The following is a 19,888-nucleotide window of genomic DNA, read 5'->3' as shown; positions in this document are numbered from 1 at the left end:
CTCAGATATTGTGACTCACAAAGCACCTCACTGTCTCAGTGCAGAAATCATAATACACACAGAGGCTCCACAGAATTATTAAAAGTATTTGCACTGTGCATTATTGCTAGAAATCTCAACACTGATTTGACTCATTTTTTACAGTACCAGCAAACTAGTTTTGACTGTGAATGTCAATACTAAGAAGCCGATAAGTAATATACATAAATTGTAGGAGACAACACAAGAGTTGCAGAGCCAAAACAAATAAATTTACAAGGATTCTTCTAATATTATATTCTACAGACGAAGTTCTCTCTTTTGTGTTTTCTATTTTAATTTTTTTATCAAAGGCTTCCCTCAGCTAACTAGTAATTAGCAGAGAACTCAGTTCCAAACAGTTTTAAGGAATTAAATTCTTCAAAGGACACAGTCCTATTGATATGGCAATAATAATTTCATCTCATGGTGCAGGCAACATCCACAGGCAGTACTTTGAGACACCCTTTTCAACATACACTTACTACTTTATGCTTGCCATGTTTCGTTTGTTTCTAACACTAAGGTGATCACATTAAAGGGATTGGGTGCTATTGCAGTTTAATATGCCATTACTTGACCACCTTCACAGAGTTATGAGGAGGAAGTTTGCAAGGTTTTCAAATCCAGCAGGTGAAAAACAACCGCACAAAACTGGTCTGAGCTGACGTGGCCCATCAGCTACAGACATGAAACACAGAGGTTTCTAAAGGAAATGCAGAGCACTCTGGCCCCCTAGAGAGAGAAAACATTAGGTGATCTTTCATTCTCTGGCAATACATTTTGTCTCTTCACACAGTAATTTGAGAACTGTCAAGGAATCCACCACTGAATGATCTCATTGACAACAGGTTAACAGCCAAGACTGATGGGCAGGTGTTAAACAGCCTCAGTGAAGTGTTCTGCCACAGGCAGAAGCACATGAATCAACAGACAGTCCAAAACTTTGGATTCTGTATTGAGAAAAAACAAGTATCTCCTAGCTCTTCAGAATACCTTTGAATCTTCTTTTATCCACAGTAATTATTGGTTTCCAAAGACCAAACAAACTTAACGCCTACAAAAAAATCAGGTACCACCCAAGCTTTTCCTAATAAAGATTTATCAGTTCTGAAAAACATAAAAGTATGAGAAAGAGTTTAACAAACACATCAAATCATATCACTTATAAATACATTCCCATTCATATGCAGGTTCACATAAATAATAAAAAAATTTCTCAAATACACTTTTAGAAGATATCTATGTGGCCATCTAACTTCAACAGAATTTAAAATAACTGAAAAATTGAAGATCAAAGGAACTGATTCTATAAAGGTATGGAAAAACTGGGAGTATTTTTGAACAAAAGCAATTTTGTAAGTGGTTTTTGGAAGTTGCAATACAAAAGGCATAAAATAAATAATCCTTTGTAGTCAATGTTTTCTGTTAAGATTCAGTCAATACTAATTAGAGATTCAAATAATTTAAACCGGAATGCCCAAACTGGAAAAAAAAAACTTGAACTCAAACAGAGAAAACATATTTTCTTCTTGGTTTTTGTTTGTTTTTTGTGGGTTCTTTTAAAGTAGCAAATATTCCAAACTGGGCATAAACACATTGACAAGCCTGTAGAAAAGGAAGCATGCCAAGGTTTAATGCCATCTTTCATAAAAACCTCACATTATATTCCTGTATATCAATCTGAAGAGTAATTTACTCATTTAACATAGAGTAAAAAAATGAGTTCCTGATGTAGAAGTCTAGCTGAATCAAGTCCCCAGACAGTGTTGTTTTTCTAAGGTCAGAGATTATTACCATTTTATTAGCAAAGATAATAAGGTCTTGATATATTGAATGGGCTTTTTAATTAATACAAGGGTTAAAAGGAAACAAGGAAGGAAAATGATGTCAAAATGTTGGTAAAGTGTGTACAAAGTGACTATAAAGCTCAGTGTGCTGACTGGAGCTGAGCAGGGCTAAAACACAAAGTGCCTGCCTGTCAACAAACAGAAAACTACATAGAAATAGTTACAGAGATAAAAGTAAACACTTTCCATTTATGTTTCAATTTAACATTTCAAAAATACCAAAAGGCTCTAGAGATAAAGCGAGATGTCTGCCTTCAAAACACCACTAATCATTACTGCTGTTCTGGGAAGGTTAACATCCAAAAAAAAAATCTGCATATTAAATTTATTTGGCTTTTTTTCCCAAGTGTTTTCAGAAAGAGAGCATGCATGAGAAATAACGTTTCTCTCTAAAGATGAAAACTGCATCTACTGAAATACTTTATTGCATACACCAATTCAAAATGTCCCAAAATAAACAAAAAAATAAGTAAAATACAAATACTTTTATATTTTTAACTCATGATCAAGATATTCAATACTTTTCTTCATGGACCAAACAGGCCCAACTGCCCCAAGTATTTATCAGCAGCAGGTCCATATTGTCACAATAAAACCAGCATTTCTGGAGTTTCATCTCCTTGCCTGAAAAAAACAGTGTCCCTCCATTTCTCATGGACAATGTTACTATGAAAAACTATTTTTCACTTTTGTGAAAGAAAAATACTAACAATTTTCAAGACATTTTGCAGCACAGAAACGACCCAGATCTCAGTAATTCTACAATACATCATAGCTGTTTTCTCACCAGCCCTAACTTGCAAGAAACATGACTGGATGTAGAGACCTGTCCTGTACAAATGCCCAACCCCAGCCACAGTTACCCTGGAGAGCAGAACACACCCATTTGTGCTGGCCATTCGCACTGAATCCATGGAACTCCTAAAAATCTGACAGACGAGAGAAGAGCTATGGGAAGGGAGCATTTATTAACCAAGATGTAAAGCCCTTTTTCCATAAGCTGGTCCCTGCTATTTGGGTCTCCCAGCACTCCTTCTGGAGCCTTCTGACACAGCCCAAAGCCAAGCCCATCCCAGTGCTGAACCCCTTCCAGCACTGCAGTGTGAAGCAGAGTGCTGCCAGCAGTGGAATCATCCCATCTCCCATTCCCAAGGCACGAAAGCATCCCCCACTGTCCAGGGATAATGCTGTTCAGAAGATCCTAATAAACAAACCATCCTCCATCGTGCTATGAAACAATTCCAATCCCAATACACTCTAAAATCAACAGACACAAAAATAGCAACCCTACTCTCCTGCTGTCCTTCTTCCCCCTTTCACTGAGAGACATCTTCAATTGAAAGAAAACATTTAATCATGAGAAGAAAATAAGTAGATGAATTAAACGCTTGTTATCTATACATATCCCACTCTCAAAAGACAACTACCACTTTCATGCAGGAATCCTCTAGGTTTAAACATATATTAAACTTTCAATCCTCTGTATACAAGGACATTAGAGAAAAAGAGCATTGCCTAAGGCAGAATTACCTTCCAGTCATAATGTTTGCCACATAAGCATCTGGGTACAATGAAACAGAGACCAATACAATGAAAACTCAAAATTAATATGGCATGATAGGACTGAGATAATGCAATTATTACCATTTTAATACACACCGGAAAGCAGAAACAAGCTCTCAATTATTAAAATACCTCAGGGAATGGGAACTAACTTAGAAAGCCTCACTGCTGTATTACTTACATCTCTTCAGGCCTGTATACCTTTTGCCACTTGCCTTAATAGCAATATCAAACACTACATATGGCAGAAACAAAATTGAGGAGGGCTTTATTATCAATCATTTTAAGCTTCCAACAGTAAAGAAGAGTGTTTAAACAGGAAGACCAGTGCAGCAAAGCAAATGTCTCTCCATGGTCTCCCAAGCACTCATTCTTCTAACATAAGGACATTCAGGTTGAAGTCCTTCAAAATGTGATTAAATTCACCCTAAAATATTCTATGCTCTCACAATTTCAAACATCTTAACAGTGTGAACGACTGATTTTTATATTTTAATTTAACTTAGCAGATATGTTAATCCTTAAAAAGAAGTTGAATTTGTCCTTGAGACAAGTCCTTCGGGTAATTTTACTTCAGTATCATCTAAGTTAGAACATATTTTACCTTGACTATCATCAGGATTTACAGCCAACCATCTCCAATATTTATCAGCTTGTCTGACTTTAATTATAATATGCACAGAGCTAATGGAGCTAGTTTCCAACACCACATCTATCAGACTCAGTTCTCAGAAGCTCTCAGCAAAGCCTAAGCACGGATGCTAACATGGATTTCCTTGCACTTCCCAGTTTGTATCATACACTAATAACAGAGTGTTGACTGCACAGGGAGGTGGCAGGGACAAGACACTTCATGCACCCAGCGTATGCTGAAGGCAGCATTACCTCAGGAAGCCCCTGACAACAGACTGCCTGGCACACACTGTGGGGTGTGATGGAAATCTTACACTTTCCATCTGATACACCAGAGAAAGAGAAGGAAAAGCAAGAGAAGAAAATATTAAGAGGCAGTCAGCTCACAGCACTTAAACACACAAACTCCTCTAGGTTTGCCACATACTTGGCGTTTGCAAATCAACATCACATTACCTACATAACCTGACCTTGCCAAAACCACTCACTCTTCAGGACACACCAAACACAACAAATTAAATCTGAAAAGCAAAATGGTAAACGAAGCTAACAGGGTTACCTGGAAACCAAGTTGCCACTTCAAAACCTTTATAGCTCTAACAACTGCAGGCAGGACTCACTCATTACCAGTGTTGGTTCTTTAACATGTGCACTTTCAAAGATGATACACACACCTCACACTCGAGCTTGTGCACACAAAGGAAATGGCACAAAAAATTGTGCAGTTTTGATGAAGGTATGTTCCTACAAAAACTGAGTGCTGTGCATTAGTTCCTACCTTCCAACTTCATAAAACTGACTTGCTTGGGAGTCTGAAAAGCTAGATGCTGATTTGAAAAAAACCCAAACAAAAATCAAACAAACAAAATAATGAAACAAAAAAAATCCAAGAAAACACCAAAAAAATTTGTATTTTTTCCCAGAAAGAAACCTTTTTTCATATGTCTAAATGGTACCAAAACAAACTCCTATTTCCACCTTTTTTTCTATTTTATGCTACTTCTGTATTTAAAGCTCAATTTCTAATCACAGGTTCCAGGTAAGTGACATTTATCAAGACAAGCACAAACTGTCATTGCTCTTCATTTACATAGATGGACACATTTGTACATATACATACACACATACGTAGAGGAGTAAGTGACAACACCTGGTGTCAGCATGAGGACATGAATACAAACAAAAAATGCCCCCTTGAAATAGTCTCAGCACATATGTTCCTGTGTGTTTCATGTGTTTTTCTTCCATCCTTTACATCAGCAATCAGACTCAGTAGCAGGTGTAAGGACAGACACAAAAATCAACAGAGCTCTCCCAAAGAGCTGGCTCTGCTTTATCAACTGTCGTGACACTGTACAGGCAGCTGTTGTGTCCCCAAGTGTGAAGATTGCAAGGAAGGAAGACAACCAGCTCCTGATTAACCCCCAATTAATGTTGCCCAAATTCCACAGCTCTTCCCACCATGAGAGACAGCTCACAAGAGAATGACAGAATAATAACCCCGACCTCACAACTTGCAATCCATTGAGGCCTCAGAAGCAGCATGCGATTACAAAGGGAGAAAAGCAAATAATTTCCAAGACTCTGACTTGCAGCCTCAGCAAGTAAAGGGAGATTTAAGCCTCAGTGCATAGTGTGACAGTAGTTATGGCTTTTTACCAATTACCTCTAATAGGGATGGTGCCATTTCCCCATTGCTGTGTGAAGCAGCAGACAGACAAAGCCTGTGTCTTTAATAGAAACACTAACTGCAAAGTGCACAGCTGTCAGATGGACCACAAATGAACACAAAAGCCACTTCGGACTTACTAAGTACTGATCTAACTCCTCACCCACTCCTCCTCTCCATGGAGAACCAAACTGCCTGCAAGAACAGTGAGGCTCCCTCCTGAAACTTGTAGTTCAGAAAAAAATCCCCACTGGTTCAATAATCTCTTGCCTAATTAAGCCCTTTGGGTCAAGGTGTCAAAGAGAGAAGGCAGTGGCTAAGAAATACAACACCTATTATGAATCAATAATCAGAGTCTTTTTTCAAAACTTATGACTAAGTGGGGCACACCACCTTTTCTCTGAAAGGATTCACATGAAAGGTGTGAACTACTAGATTTTAGTCTGGTTCCTGTTACTGCCATTTTGGTAAGAAACATTAGGGGCAGGACTTCAGCTCAACCCTCCCCACAGCCATTAACCTCCTTTGTGATAAGTGTTTGCCACTTATAAGAAAGCAAACAAATCTAAACCACACACACACAACCTGTGACCTGAACATTTTGAACAGAAGCGCTGTGGAAAAGCCACAGGGATGTGAACACTGCTTGCTGCTGCAAACCATGTGGTGACCAGAAGGTTATGGGCCACAAGTGTAAACCTGACTGACAAAGGCCAAGTGCAAATTACACTGATTGATAAGAACAAGATGCATTAAAGTCTGATCAACACATGGGATCAGGTTTATGATTGATGAGGACGTGTACATGCAATTGTGCATGGAAGGAGTATTTATAAATCCTTCTCCATGACGGCCTGCAGTCACAGGACAGGTTAAACTGATATATGGAAGAGTGCCTTAAATTTCAGTAAAATTAAGTCTTATCACATTTTCCAAAAAGGTCTTGGTAAAATTGTATTCAGAAGGCAAAACAATCTGTAGACCAAGCTTTAAGATTGTTTTAAAAGCTAATAAAAATTGGTCATCTCTCTGAAACTCCAACTACTCACCTTGGTAATTGAAGTTCAAAGCATAGAGATGAAGCACCTTGCCAGCTTCTGTGGTCTTTAAGCTGAATGACTGTTTGGGCTTTATTTTAAACATATGATATTTCATATCAGTAAGTCAAGTTCTGTAAGAGACACCCCACCATGAGACAGGCTGTGGGCAGAGTCTGGTGTCTGACAACATGGCTACATCCCACACAAGATTTTCTAATGAAACACTTGCTTGTGTTTGAAACATTAACATGTTTCAAATAAATAAACTAGGAATTAACATCACACATTATCACTTCTATACAATTACCACAGTAATTAACAGCAAATAAACATTAGATGTTTAAAATACTTCTTTCAGATCATTATCTGAGTCTTTAGTTTTTTCCTTTAAATAAATAAAGATATTTTCCCCTAACGCCACATCTCTTTAACACATAAAGAATTAGCTAAATAGAAAGCAGCCATCCTCCCACCCAAGACATATGGGAAAACAAAGCTATTTGCATATATCCCCACAGGTCTCCTTTTGCTTGCCAATTTCCAGTCTTTAAATCATTATTAAGGGAAAAAAGTATTTAGCTGCTTTTTTTGGTTAGTGTGTTCTGCTAAAGAGAATACTAAAATCAATATTTTTTATCAATTTTTTTTGTTAGATTGGTAACACAAATAACATTCAGGAGCATGTTGATCTAAACATCTCCAAAATCACTCCCACTCACATGCAAAAACCATAGGTATTCTTACCTCCTCATTTTCTAATCAATCCATGACAAAAAACATGTCTCTACAGATGTCTGCAGAAGCAGTACTTGAAAAGCAACAGTGACCACAACTAGGAGGAAATTCAACTAGGCTTTTTGTTTTCAAAACAATCATTCAGAATCCCCAAATGATTGTCTAACTTTCATCATTATTAAAAACCAAATATCTAATCAGCTATTGTTTTGCTAGACAGGAAGGGTAATCCTTCTTCATATATCAATATTAAAAACCTGGTTGAAAATACAATTCTCTCCTGCAAAGAGTCAGAGCTCCTCAAGTACTCACCCCCTGCCTGAGGTGATTATTAGTTTTGTAAGGACGTTCTTTTCCCTCGGGTGGCACTGCCAGCCCCTCTGCAGCAGAAGGGTCTCAAATTTGTTTGGTTTAACTATAAAGTGATTTAAAAATTTCATGAAGTCCCAAACAAAAGTCCAGATTCAGAGGAATTTAAATATGTGAACAAGAGAAAGTTAGATCTTGCATTAACCATTATTAAATTGAAATATTTTTAGCAGATCCTAAACCAGCACAATAACTACTGTAGAGTCAGGTTTTTGGAACTCTTGTAGAGATGGTTTACTCCATTCCAATTCACGATACAATATAAAAATAACAATCAATCTTCCTGACATCAGCTGAGGAAGATGAAACACAGAAGGTTAATTAGCCCACAAAAGGGATTAAACACTGAAACATTAGGAACAAACCCTTTCCTGAGCTGCAGCATTCACGAGTCCTGTGACTTTGTGTCTGATGTTTAGATTACCTCATGTTTAACAACGTCTAATTAAACCTTTTGGTTCCCTTCAATGTTCTCTAAGATCCTTTTGTTCTGGAAGGTCCTGGTGTCAAACCTAAGCAAGGACCTGCTGTTGCTTAGGTTGGTTCTTTGCTAAGAGTCTGCAGTTAAGTTCACAGTGCAACCTTCTGCACAGCAGGAGGAGTTTGGAGCTCTCGCTTGCCTTTATCACCTATATTTCCTAAACATATAGAATTTAGAAAAACAGCTAGGTTTCAAGGAGACTTTTCACTTATTTTCAAGTTAGTGGTACATCAGCTCTTACATAATTCGAGAGAAAGAAAGTAACAATTTTTAAATCTTTATTATTAAAACCAGCTTAGTGCATATTCTTTAACTTAAAAAAGAAAATCGGTCTCAGTCTTAAAAATAATGTTCCTTTTCTTCTTCCCCCCAAAAGTGAAGGTTTAGGTAATTTTTACACTGGTTATTTTGTTGGGTTTTGTGGTTTTTTTTGGTGTTTCTTTTTTTTTTTAATAAAGTGCAGTGGAGTTGCTGAATTAGTGAAATTTAGCCCTTCTACCATCTTTACTACAGCTAAGCCCATGAAGGGAAACAGATAAATCTCACTGCTAACTTTGTAGTTTTCTATCTTGCCACTTTACTAACTGGTTGGCTGGTTTTTTATTCAATCACAGCACATTATAAACCATCAAACATCTTTCTGATGCACCCATTTGAAGAGACTCTAAATGTCTTACCGTTCTCTGGCATAACCAAAAAACATTCCAGATTTCACTTGCCCCTAATTTGTTAACTTTCTATCCAAACCAGATCCAAAGGAAGCTGGTTATATAATAGGAATCCAAACAAAAAGAGGATGATCTGAGGTTCCCCCCAAAGGCATTTCCAACCCCTAGTGCCATCACTGCCATTACACCAAGGTCACATCTCCCTGAAGCCAGTATGTGGTTACTGGGGGTTGCTGGACTTGCCAAACTCGTCACAGGGCTTGCAGGTTCTTCTTCTACCACCATTTGGAATTTTTTTTCTTTCCAATTATTTAATTAGTTTTTGAGAGAAAGAAAACTTAAATACACCTGTCATGAGCACTCAGTCAAACCCATTAATTGGCCAATAATCCAGCATTTTAAATGTTCCACTTTCCTTGCCTCCCACCCTTCCCATTGCAAGGCTGCCCTTGTTATTCCTATTTTAGTACCATAATATATTGTTTCACTTAATTACAGCTTGTCCAGACTTATATGGCTGCATAAGATGAGAGAGAATAAAAGATATACAGCACCACAAAGACTCCCACAGATACTTTTTATACAGCAAAGCCACAGTATGTCACCAAATGCTCCTTGCTAAATAGGGATAGTGCACTTTAGGTGGTCCAAACTACTTTTAAATAATTTGATGCACTCATATATGCTTCTATACATAAGGTAATCATTACAAAGCATCCTTAATGCAGAGCAACAGGAAAAATCTTCACTGAAAATAAAAGCACAGTGCTGTTCCTTCAGCCAAGATTTCTATTGCACCACAAGGGGCTGGTGGGGTGTCCAGTTAGGTGTTGGTGCTCAGACTGTGCTGACTCATGAATACAATGCCAGAATTTGACCTTTATTCTTCCACAACAGGAGGGATTATTGTCCCTATGACAAAAATAAATGACAGTTCCTTCCTGTAAAGATTCTGTCATTTGAAGGAGAAAGGTGATTACAGAGAAATGTTGGTTCTAGTTAATGGGTTATTCCTTTCTTAACATAGTTCCCTTGACGTTATTATACAGCTTTTGGAAGATGTGATATGTCTTAATTCCTGTTAATGGCAATGTCAAATATTAATACAGGTGGGCCAAGGCAAAATGTCTTTGAGAATTACTGAGAAATTGCATTAGGACAAGTGAGAGCAGTGAGTTATGGCACACTATGCAAGGAAGGCATTTTAAACTTCAGGCACTGGATATTGCTTGGTCTTTTGGTATAAACATCACAACCATTCTTCTATTGCACAGTTTCTTTATTTTCCTAACTCCCCATGCATGCTTTGCTAGAAGAGATTGTTGTTGATATAAGAAAACAGTGGCTAGAAGCAGAGCAGAGGAAATCACTCTGACTTTGGAAATGAAATTCAAGCCTGCCATAGCACACACCAGCATTGAATCACTCTCCTGAATTCCCTTTCTCATCTGCTATGCAATAGCTGAAGATTTATCCACCCAAAGGTTTGAATGCTGCTGATGGATGAGGCAGGGTGCTGGGAAGATGCCAGGGAAGGCCATGGAACAGGTGACCTTGAGTGACATTGTGCAGTGCTTACAGGACTACACAGCTGGTGAAGAGTCCTGAGCACAAGTGCTATGAGGAGCACCTCAGGAGCTGTGAGTGTCTAGCCTGGAGAAAAGGAGGCTCGGGGAGACCTCCTCTCTCCCTACAAATACCTGAAAGGAGATTGTACCAGGTGGGGGTCCATCTCTTCTACCAGGTAACAAGTGATAGGACAAGGGGAAATGGCCTCAAGTTGGATGAGAGGAGGTTTAGATTGGATATTGGGAAAAACCTCTGCAATGAAAGGGTCATCAAGCTCCAGAACAGGCTGCCCAGAGAAGCAGTGGAGCTGGTGGAGTCACCATCCCCAGAGGCATTTAAAAGACCTGTAGACATGGCACTTAGGGACATGGTTAATATCTGAACTTTATGATCTTAAAAGTCTTTTCCAATCTAAATGATTCAATGAAGTGGGGACTGTCAATAGTTCCTGACCCCATAAGACATTCCAAATTGACGAACTCAACTTCTGTCTCCAAACAGTGACAGTAGCTGTTGCCATATAGCGGTCTCCCATCACAGCGAATAATCAATGAAATTATTGCTAGGGATGTCCCAGCTCAATCTTTGTCTCTTTCTTGAAGCCCTCTATAATTCTCCTGTATGGTTTTGTAAGAGTCTATTTGACTCTTGGCTGCTAAACCAAGAGACACTAAAACAAAATATCCCATACTAAAAAAGGATCTCTGTAGGACTCAATGTTCCTCAGTACTGAGACTAATCCTATTTACTCAATTTGAACACAAAAAAAGAATGCATTATTTCTACTTAAAGAAATGCTATAAGATTACGAATATTAAATCACTCTCCAGTAGAACTCAGACATTCAGATTACATTGGTAATGGGATCTGACTCTGAAAAATCCAAACTTTGAAGCATTTTTTCCTCTGCTTTTCATTTAATTTTTACAGTCTAATGATGCATTTTCTCCTAAAATGATTGAAATTACTCTTAAAATAACCGCCAGAGCACCAGGTCCAAACATTAAATACATGAGAAGGTAAATGCAGAAGGCATAAAAGGCCCACACAGCACAAATCAATGAAGAGCAAAATTCTGCCCCCTTTTGCATGTCTCTGGCTTGGAAGTGAAATTTATGCAGCTGTAGACAGCTAGCTAGACATTAAAAATTATTTGGACAGGGTGCTGAAGAAAGCCAGCAAACCCACAAAATGGTTTAGCCATAAGAAAAATAAATAAATAAATCATGGGATCTTAACACAAGAAATGCAAGAAGGAGAAGGAATGGGATTTCTGTCTCAATGAGGAAAACAGAAGTGATGGGAAGCCACATCAACTCTTAACTGGGTAAAACAAACCAGAATTAGCCTCCAAACAGGGAAGAACCCAAAGAAGTCCTGCCCATAGTAGCATCAGAAAGATTACTGGGGGACTGGACAAAGGCACAAAGGGAGCAGAGGAAATAGGTTTCTTTGATTCTGTGTATAGACTCATGCACACATTTACACACAGGTGTGCACACATGCATATATATAAATACACACGTGCCTTTACAATTTTTCTTGAAATTCATACATAAATATCTATTTGTGTATATTTCTGTATTTAAATCTATCCATATATATGTGTGTGTGTATGTTTGCATATATATGTATACACACAGATGCTTTCATGAAAGCCAGTAGGGATTGGGGACTTGTTCAAAGCTCATTGCAAATTGAGATATCTGAAGATATTTTCTCAAAATTATGTCCCTGCCTGAAGCACTCCATAGATCCTCCAGGACAAACTTCTACCTTTCTGTTCAATTTCCAACTATGCTTTTATCAAACAATTTCTAAGTGGATTGGTAAACATTCAGTCTCTAACAAATCAGAACTAAAGAGACTCTTCTCGAATGGAGTCCTCAGATTCTCTGCTCAAGTACACCAAATCACCCTTACATTTCTCCTTGTCCTTTTCACACACCTGAAGAAACTGTTTAGCTTCATGTCATCAGTCTAAACTCAAGAGATTTGATCTATCATCAGTTAAGGAAAGTCAAGAACTTCTAACGATGACATCTACACTTTTCAAAGACCTCTGTCTTCAAAATGAATTAATTTGCACCTGCTGGTTCCATGCTGCTGAAGTCTGCCCTTTCTCTAAACAGTGTGTGTTGTATTACTCTGTTACAGAATATAAAAGGGGTGGGCGGGGAACAGAATCACCAATAGCCCCTAGTTTCTACAAAGCTGAGCCTGAACACTGGTCTCTAAAATGAAACAGAGTTGAAAAAAGAGACAGTCAAGAATTAACAACGAGAGCTTTCAGGACTAGATCAAGAATCACTTTTGACCAGATGACTGAGCTGAAAAACTGGTGGAAAACTGCTTCTAATAATGGCTTTCATTTCCCTTTCTCATGAGCATCCACCTAGATAGAGACTGAAGTCTGAAGTCTTTTAAGATAAAGTGATTTTAAAAGTATCTATTTTGAATACAGAGTGCAAACCTTCTGTTCTGAAAGTGTTAGTCAAGGGGATTTTCAATTTTTCAAAAGATCTTGCATTATCTCTTGGCAAAACATTTTTCAAACTATTTGAAAGCTCAGAATTATTTCCTGAACTTGCCTTGAATTTGTGAGTGAGACAAGATGCCTGAAACTGCTCAAACTCTTGGTCCAGAGATCTCTGACTGGTTTTTGCTACCACTGAACTTTACAGGAGAATAAAGGTTGTACCTTTAACTTCCAAGATCATTTGTATATCACATCAGGCATTGCCCTGGAAGCATTTACGGGAAATGATGTTTCTCAGTCCATGCTCCCATACCTTGCTAGGAATTATGGGGAGCTAGAGAGGGGGAAATCTTACTGCTGCTATTAGCACACACACCCAAATACCTTAAAAAACAAAGTACTAAAAGTAACGTATAAGTAATAATTTGAAGTGAAATCGACTTTCTTTAATTACATTTGGTGTTATATACTGTGATGCATTACTAAATAAAAAGAAATACCATCACAAATGACAAAAATCCATGCTTAATTTAAGCAGACCAATTACTTTAAGTGCTGCTACAGTCAGAAAAGTGATTCAAGGATAAGTATGGGAACATAATGCCATTTCTTCAATAGCTTCCAGATCAAATTCAATGTAAAAGTCAAAAGGTCAAATTTTTTTCTCTACCCCATGGTATCACAAATTCCCTGTTGGACTTTGACAACCTGGCTGAATTCTTTCTTTCCTGGCGTCCTCTGCAGCTGCAATGATCATCATACATTAAAAGACACAAACTTTTTACAGGAAATTCTTCATTTTTTCCAGGTAGATTTTATATTAGTCTGGAAACTACACATCCAGTATGCAGTTATGTCTGAATAACTAGGTAATGCAGAAATTGTGTAGAATAAATACTCAAATGATTCCTTGTTGGGTGAAAAGGTGCTTAACCCCAGTCTATCCTTCCTCTTTACCACCTCACGCAGCAGCATCAATGCAGAGATGTCTGAGGATTCCCTCCCTAAGTGAGTGCTGTTGCAGGCTGAAGAGCATAAAGAAGTCACATTTTGCTGCTAAAATCTATGTATCTTACTATGAAAACTGCAATCTCAATTCAAGCTTCTCCACAACAGTTCCAGCTGGGATGCACCAACCAATGGGAAAAAAAACAGGTATTTTTAATAACACATGCAAACTCTATCAACCCAGCTCATGCAGGAAAAGTCAGACACTTTCTGGTAGTGTCAGATTTGCTGAACAGGCACCTACCAACACATGTGCAGTTGGCTCAACACCTCAGGTGTCAGATTGCCTGTATTTACATTAAGCAAGGCATGCTCACTGGAAATATGGCAGCCCCAGTGATGTAGAAGTGGTTGTCTGACAGCTGAAATTATGACACAGAAAGCAAAAGATAACTTATGTTATAAACAGACAAGGATAAAAGAAAACTTAAAGCAGGTAAGGTGAATGTAGAACATATGCAAATGTTCTGCATTGCTTCTTTTTTTGTTGTGCCAGTCAATGTTTCACATCACAAGTGATTTGCAGAGTTCCACATGGCCTGTGCAAAAGCATGCATTTCTCAATTTTCATTACTATACTCCTCTGCAAATTAAATAAATGCAAGGGTAGCAGCCTGCACAAAGGGATCTTGACAAAAGACAGACCATTCCAGGACCAATATCTTGTAAAATTATTAATAGCACAATTCCTGTAATTTACAATCACAGCTGAGGCCCTTGACGGTCAGGACTCGGAAATGAAACTGCCACGTAGTTGTTGTGGGAAACACAGCTTCCCACAAAATCAGTCATATCGAAAAGTTCATTCCATATAGCAAGATTGATCAAGTATAATTCAAAGTTAGTGCAGCATCAATGAAAAAGGAGACTTCTAATCATGGGGGTGGGGCAGATGGAGGTGGGAATTAGAAATCAGTAACTGTGGTCTTGGGGTTTTTCTCACGTAGGAACCAAGTTTCATATATAGGTTTGGAAGGCCAAATGCTCTTCAGAAGTTTCTTCTGTAAAACTTCTATACAATACTTTTCTTCAGTGGACAACACTAATTTATTGACACCAAAACTTAAGAATAAAATATTACAGCTACTTTTCACAGGTGTAATATAATTTTTGCTGACAAAGTGGACTCATAAAACACCCCTATTTTACCTTGCATTTTGTAACATAGATATGCGGACATATATGAAGAAAAGCAGAGACCTTATCTAACTACAGAGATAAAAAATGTTTTTCAGTAGTAAGGTTAATCTAGTGAAAAAATAGATATTACTCACATTTCTCTTCAGAAATATTACTTAATAGTCTTCATGGTTTTCATTTTCATATCTAGCCTCCAAAACCCTCCTCAAATCTAACCACACATCTGTTTATTTGCTCACCCTAGAAGCAGTTTAAACTGTTTATTTCCCAACCTCATCTTCTGGTGGGTGGCACCCACTGCTTTTAACTGATAGTCATTTTACAGCTTGGTAAGATTCTTTATGAAACTTGTCCCACCACCAATTTTTCTGTCAGAAAATTTGATTACTGATGCTTCTTCATCCAGAAGGTCAGCAACATAAAACATTCCCAGAAGGCCTGTGTACATTGTTGCAGTATATGTAGAGGCACAAAAGATGATCTTGTAGAGGAAAATGTAATTCAAAACATATCAGAACAGCTAAAGTCTCTTAGGATGACACAACAGATTGGACTTCTCTTGCAAGTTCTTTTAGAACTGAGTAGACGTGGTTCCACAGAGCACCATCTGAGAGCCACTGGTAAACTTAGGAGCAGATTTTTTTTTTTTCATCAAAATATGAAGGTCAGTCTCAGCAACAGCAACCTCCCAGTGTGGTCAATGGGGAGCAGGTTTCTGTGCATCTTCTGAAACCACACAGAAACCATAAATGAGAGAAGGGGAAAAACAAGGGCTAAATCATGAAGATGCAATATCTGTATTAACTCATATCTTTTCTTATGTAAGTACAGGGGAACTGAATGGATAATTATCAACCAGCCTTACCCCTAACTGGTACAGCTCAGTAGGAAACTCTCAACTTCTTTGTCCTGGTTTGGAGGACAGGTGTCTGCTAAGAAAGGCAGGAGTCTCTCTTTGAAATGGAGAATGTAAACTCCCTCTCTCCAAATTATTATAGTTTAGAAATTAAAGGGCTCTCAGGCAAAGATATGGGAATTAGGAATAACAGTTCTTTACTAGAAAAATTAAAATAGAAACACAGTACTACAAACAAACTCCAAACCCTGACATAGAGTACAACCTGACACCCCGTCAGGCAGGGTGTTGGTAGCAGTCCCATTAAATGGTGGCTGCATCCTCCTGCAGTGACAGATGTGATTCAGTTGGAGCAGTGCTCCTGTAGAAGGTGCAGTTTCCCTCTGAAGGTCCAGTGATGATGGGGAAAGGTCCGGTTTTCCTCTGGAGTCCAGCTGAAAAAGGGCTCCCCTGCTGTCCCAAAACCTCAGATTTTATCTTGGTAAGAAATGTTGGGCTCTTCCCCCTGGCTGGAGCAACTTCCAATGGGATGAAGTAATTTTATCAGTCATACAGTGGGACTCAATGGGCCATTAGCAGAAGATAACTCCCTGGAGGAAGGACACCTTGTGAAAAAATAAAGAACAATGCTCCACCTGGGCAGTGGATGGATGGTCCATTAGCAGAATAACTCCCATGGAGATAAGGATCACTGCCCCACCTGGTCTCAACAGATGATGATAGAATAGATACTTTTGGTCACATCCTGTATTGCAATTCAAGACATTCTTGTTGTAGACTTTAAGGCATTTTGCTGTAAAGAACCATATCTCTTCCCTGAAGTCATGCATACATTTTTATCTGTCATTTCAGTGTAAAACAAGGCATATTTTATTATAGCCACAAGAACATTAGGGGTTTGTTAGGCTGTTCAGAAACTACTCTGTAGTTCTAACGGCCATGTTTGTTACTTTTCCACAGAAATTATAATTCAAAATGTGTGTCAGAGAAGGGACAAGTAACAACTTCAATAAATAATGTTTAGCTTCAATGTAACACAGGAATGCTCTAAAGTGGGACTTCTTTAAATTGTGCTATTTTTGTCTTCAGAAAATCTGTCAGTTTCCACAAGGAGGACACCAAGGGCTTTTAGAGATCCACAAATGAACAAATTAAAACACTACTCAGAGGAATGGTACAACTTTCAGAGACCAGGCAGAGAAGGACCACTTATTATAAAAGATGGCAAAAGCCCAGTGCTGGAAATTCTCTGTAGTCACAAATTCATCACCTGCCTCATCATGGCCAACAAAGAAGTCCTGCCCATTGGGCAGGCAAGCGCTGCTGGAGAAGCAGAAGTAGGGTTCTGTGGAGCTCAGTGCTGAGCCATGTCCTGGGAGCCAGGTGTTTGTTTTGGAGCTCAGCATGCAATATCCTGAGAAGGGAGTTATTTATCCTCTGTTCACCGATCCACACCAAGATCTGGCAAGGTTCAGTTGGTTTCTTTATGGGAACACCTCCCACCAAATTCTTATGAAAAAAATTATTCTAGTGGAATTAGCATAAGATGGATGGCACATCCATGAGGAGAAGGAAAGAGCACAGGGGCAGCTGCAATGCTCACCATACTCCTAACTGGAAGGGGCAGAATGCCTGTGGCTCTCTTCCATAACCTTAATGTCTTACTGATACAGCCTGTGCCAAACAGAAAAGATAAATTTGACCATAACTGAATTTAGAGGTATGTGAATTAAGGGTTTCAGGATTTGCTACGGAGATGTTAAGTCTTGGCTTAAAAAAAAAAAAAAAAGACAAAGAAACACAGATGCATAAGGGATATAAGGGATACCATAGTTCAGTAAGCAGGCTAGTCAGTAAGGAAAATAGACAATAGCAGTTTGCACACTGAGCATCTGGGGTTTTTCTAAGACATGCTAATAAGATTTTTCCCCCCTTTCATTTTTGGAATAACTGTTAGAAGAATTTTGACTCTCCAAACATAATTCCCTGCTAAAGAGCAACCTTCTCATCACTACCACAAGGCCACCAAAAGGGCACCTACCATGTACCTTGTGACTTCTGCTTTCAAAGCGTTCACTGTTCCAGCATTACAGAGGACAGTAATTACAGGACAGTTTATTTGCTGGATTACTAGATTTTTGAGTTTACAGATTAGCTCTACAAGCATCATGGAAGTCCTCTCATGCTTAAAACAATTCTATGTCATTAAAAGGATGTTACAGTCTCAGTTGATTACCTACTTAAAACCTCCCTCATAATCTTCAGTGTTCCTGTTAAAAAAACTAGAAAATTACTATCTAGCAACTGAGAAGAGAAATCTACACCCAAGACTTTAAAAATTTTTTTACACTCAGGATTGTTGTTTTTTCCTTTGTTCATTTGTTGGATTTTTGGGGATTTTTAAACCATGACTAACTAAAGTGTGAAACCAAAGATGCTATTTCTCTCTGATTTAACACTAAAAATCTGACTGTATATAGGGAGAATGCAAATACAGATTTATTTTGCAATGGTGGAAGACACATAAAATCTAAACTACATGCATAGACATACATCAGATTATTTTTGATACAGTGATTTAACCTTAAGTTTTCTTTTTATATTCTGTTCATGTTAAATCTCCATGTCAAAAGACTATGCATCACATTTTAAAGCAGAAGTGTTAGCAGAGTTTTAAAACATACAAAAGGAAATTTATTTTCCTCATTACAGGTCCTATATCATAAGACAGGAGTGCTGCATATACCACGAGTTAAACATATGGAATGGTGCTCATATCAGTTGAGCTGGGGTGGGGGAAAATATAAAAAAGAAGCATACAAGTTCCCTTTCCCTCTGAGAACCTGGCACAATGAGGGATTTGGGGTTTTATTATTCTTTATGTCTATCATAAGGTACCTGGGCAGACACTCCTTTTCCACAGGTTTCAGCTTGTGGAAAAGTAAGAATTTTGCTGAAGGAAATGCATGAGATTTAGTGAAAATGCTAACTCTACTTTTCAGTTTAATACCAGGAATATTACTGTGAAATTTAGTCCAGATAGAGAACAGTGTGAGGAAGTATGTGAAAAAAGTTATTGTGAAAATTAGTTTTTAAAGAGAACAGTACTCAGCTTTGAAAGTGCTTTCTGGAACAAGTAGAGACCATGCTGAACTTCCTTGCACACCTAGGTGACCCCTGCTGATCGATGTCAACCCTTGATTAATATTTCACTGAAAAAGTGTGAGATGAGTCCAACTTTGTCTGTCTGGGTAGGTGTTGCTAAGCAACTTTGCTCCTTGCCTGAGAACTAGTCTTCACTGCAACCTTTCCTTCAAGACAAAGACCTGCATCCACTTGAAACACTTTCTTCCTCAGTGAAAAACCCAGCAAGTCATATTCCACCCTTCCCGTAATGTTTCGCTCCCCACCTCCCAGTTATGAAGAAACATAACGAAGAAACGCACGCAACGCAGAAACGCCGCCGTTCCCTTACCGTAATCGCTGTCGTAGAAGACGATGAACTTCTGCCAGCGCAGTTCAGTGACCAGCTTGAGCATGACGTCGTTGAGGCGCACGGGCGGGCGTGCAGCCAGCGTGTACTCCTCGTCCTCCAGGCTGGGGTTGAGCTGGCAGGCCGTGCGCGGGGAGCCGCCCGTGCTGCGCTGCACGAACAGGTGCGGGATGTGCATGGCATCCGTCAGCGACTGCAGCGCGTTGGCCGACGCGCAGCCCGTCGATGTCACCAGCGCCAGGATCCCCAGGGTCATCAGGTCGCAGGCTGCAGAAGACAAGACATAACGCAGAGTTTAATGAGCTCAGCAAGCCCTT

General features: G+C 38.8%; 1 protein-coding gene across 2 annotated transcripts in view; it reads right to left on the bottom strand.

Moving 5' to 3' along the window:
* Window positions 1-19,888, bottom strand: part of GRID1 (glutamate ionotropic receptor delta type subunit 1) — a 488,806-nt gene that overhangs the window by 273,275 nt on the left and 195,643 nt on the right. For both annotated transcript variants that reach the window (XM_033065524.2, XM_033065523.1), the window contains exon 3: window positions 19,554-19,838. In XM_033065524.2, the coding sequence (XP_032921415.1) occupies window positions 19,554-19,838 (285 nt within the window). The remainder of the gene's footprint in view (window positions 1-19,553; window positions 19,839-19,888) is intronic.

Source organism: Catharus ustulatus, chromosome 8 (genome assembly GCF_009819885.2).
Source record: "Catharus ustulatus isolate bCatUst1 chromosome 8, bCatUst1.pri.v2, whole genome shotgun sequence".
Lineage (NCBI taxonomy): Eukaryota > Metazoa > Chordata > Aves > Passeriformes > Turdidae > Catharus > Catharus ustulatus.
This window is presented reverse-complemented; position numbering and strand designations above follow the sequence as displayed.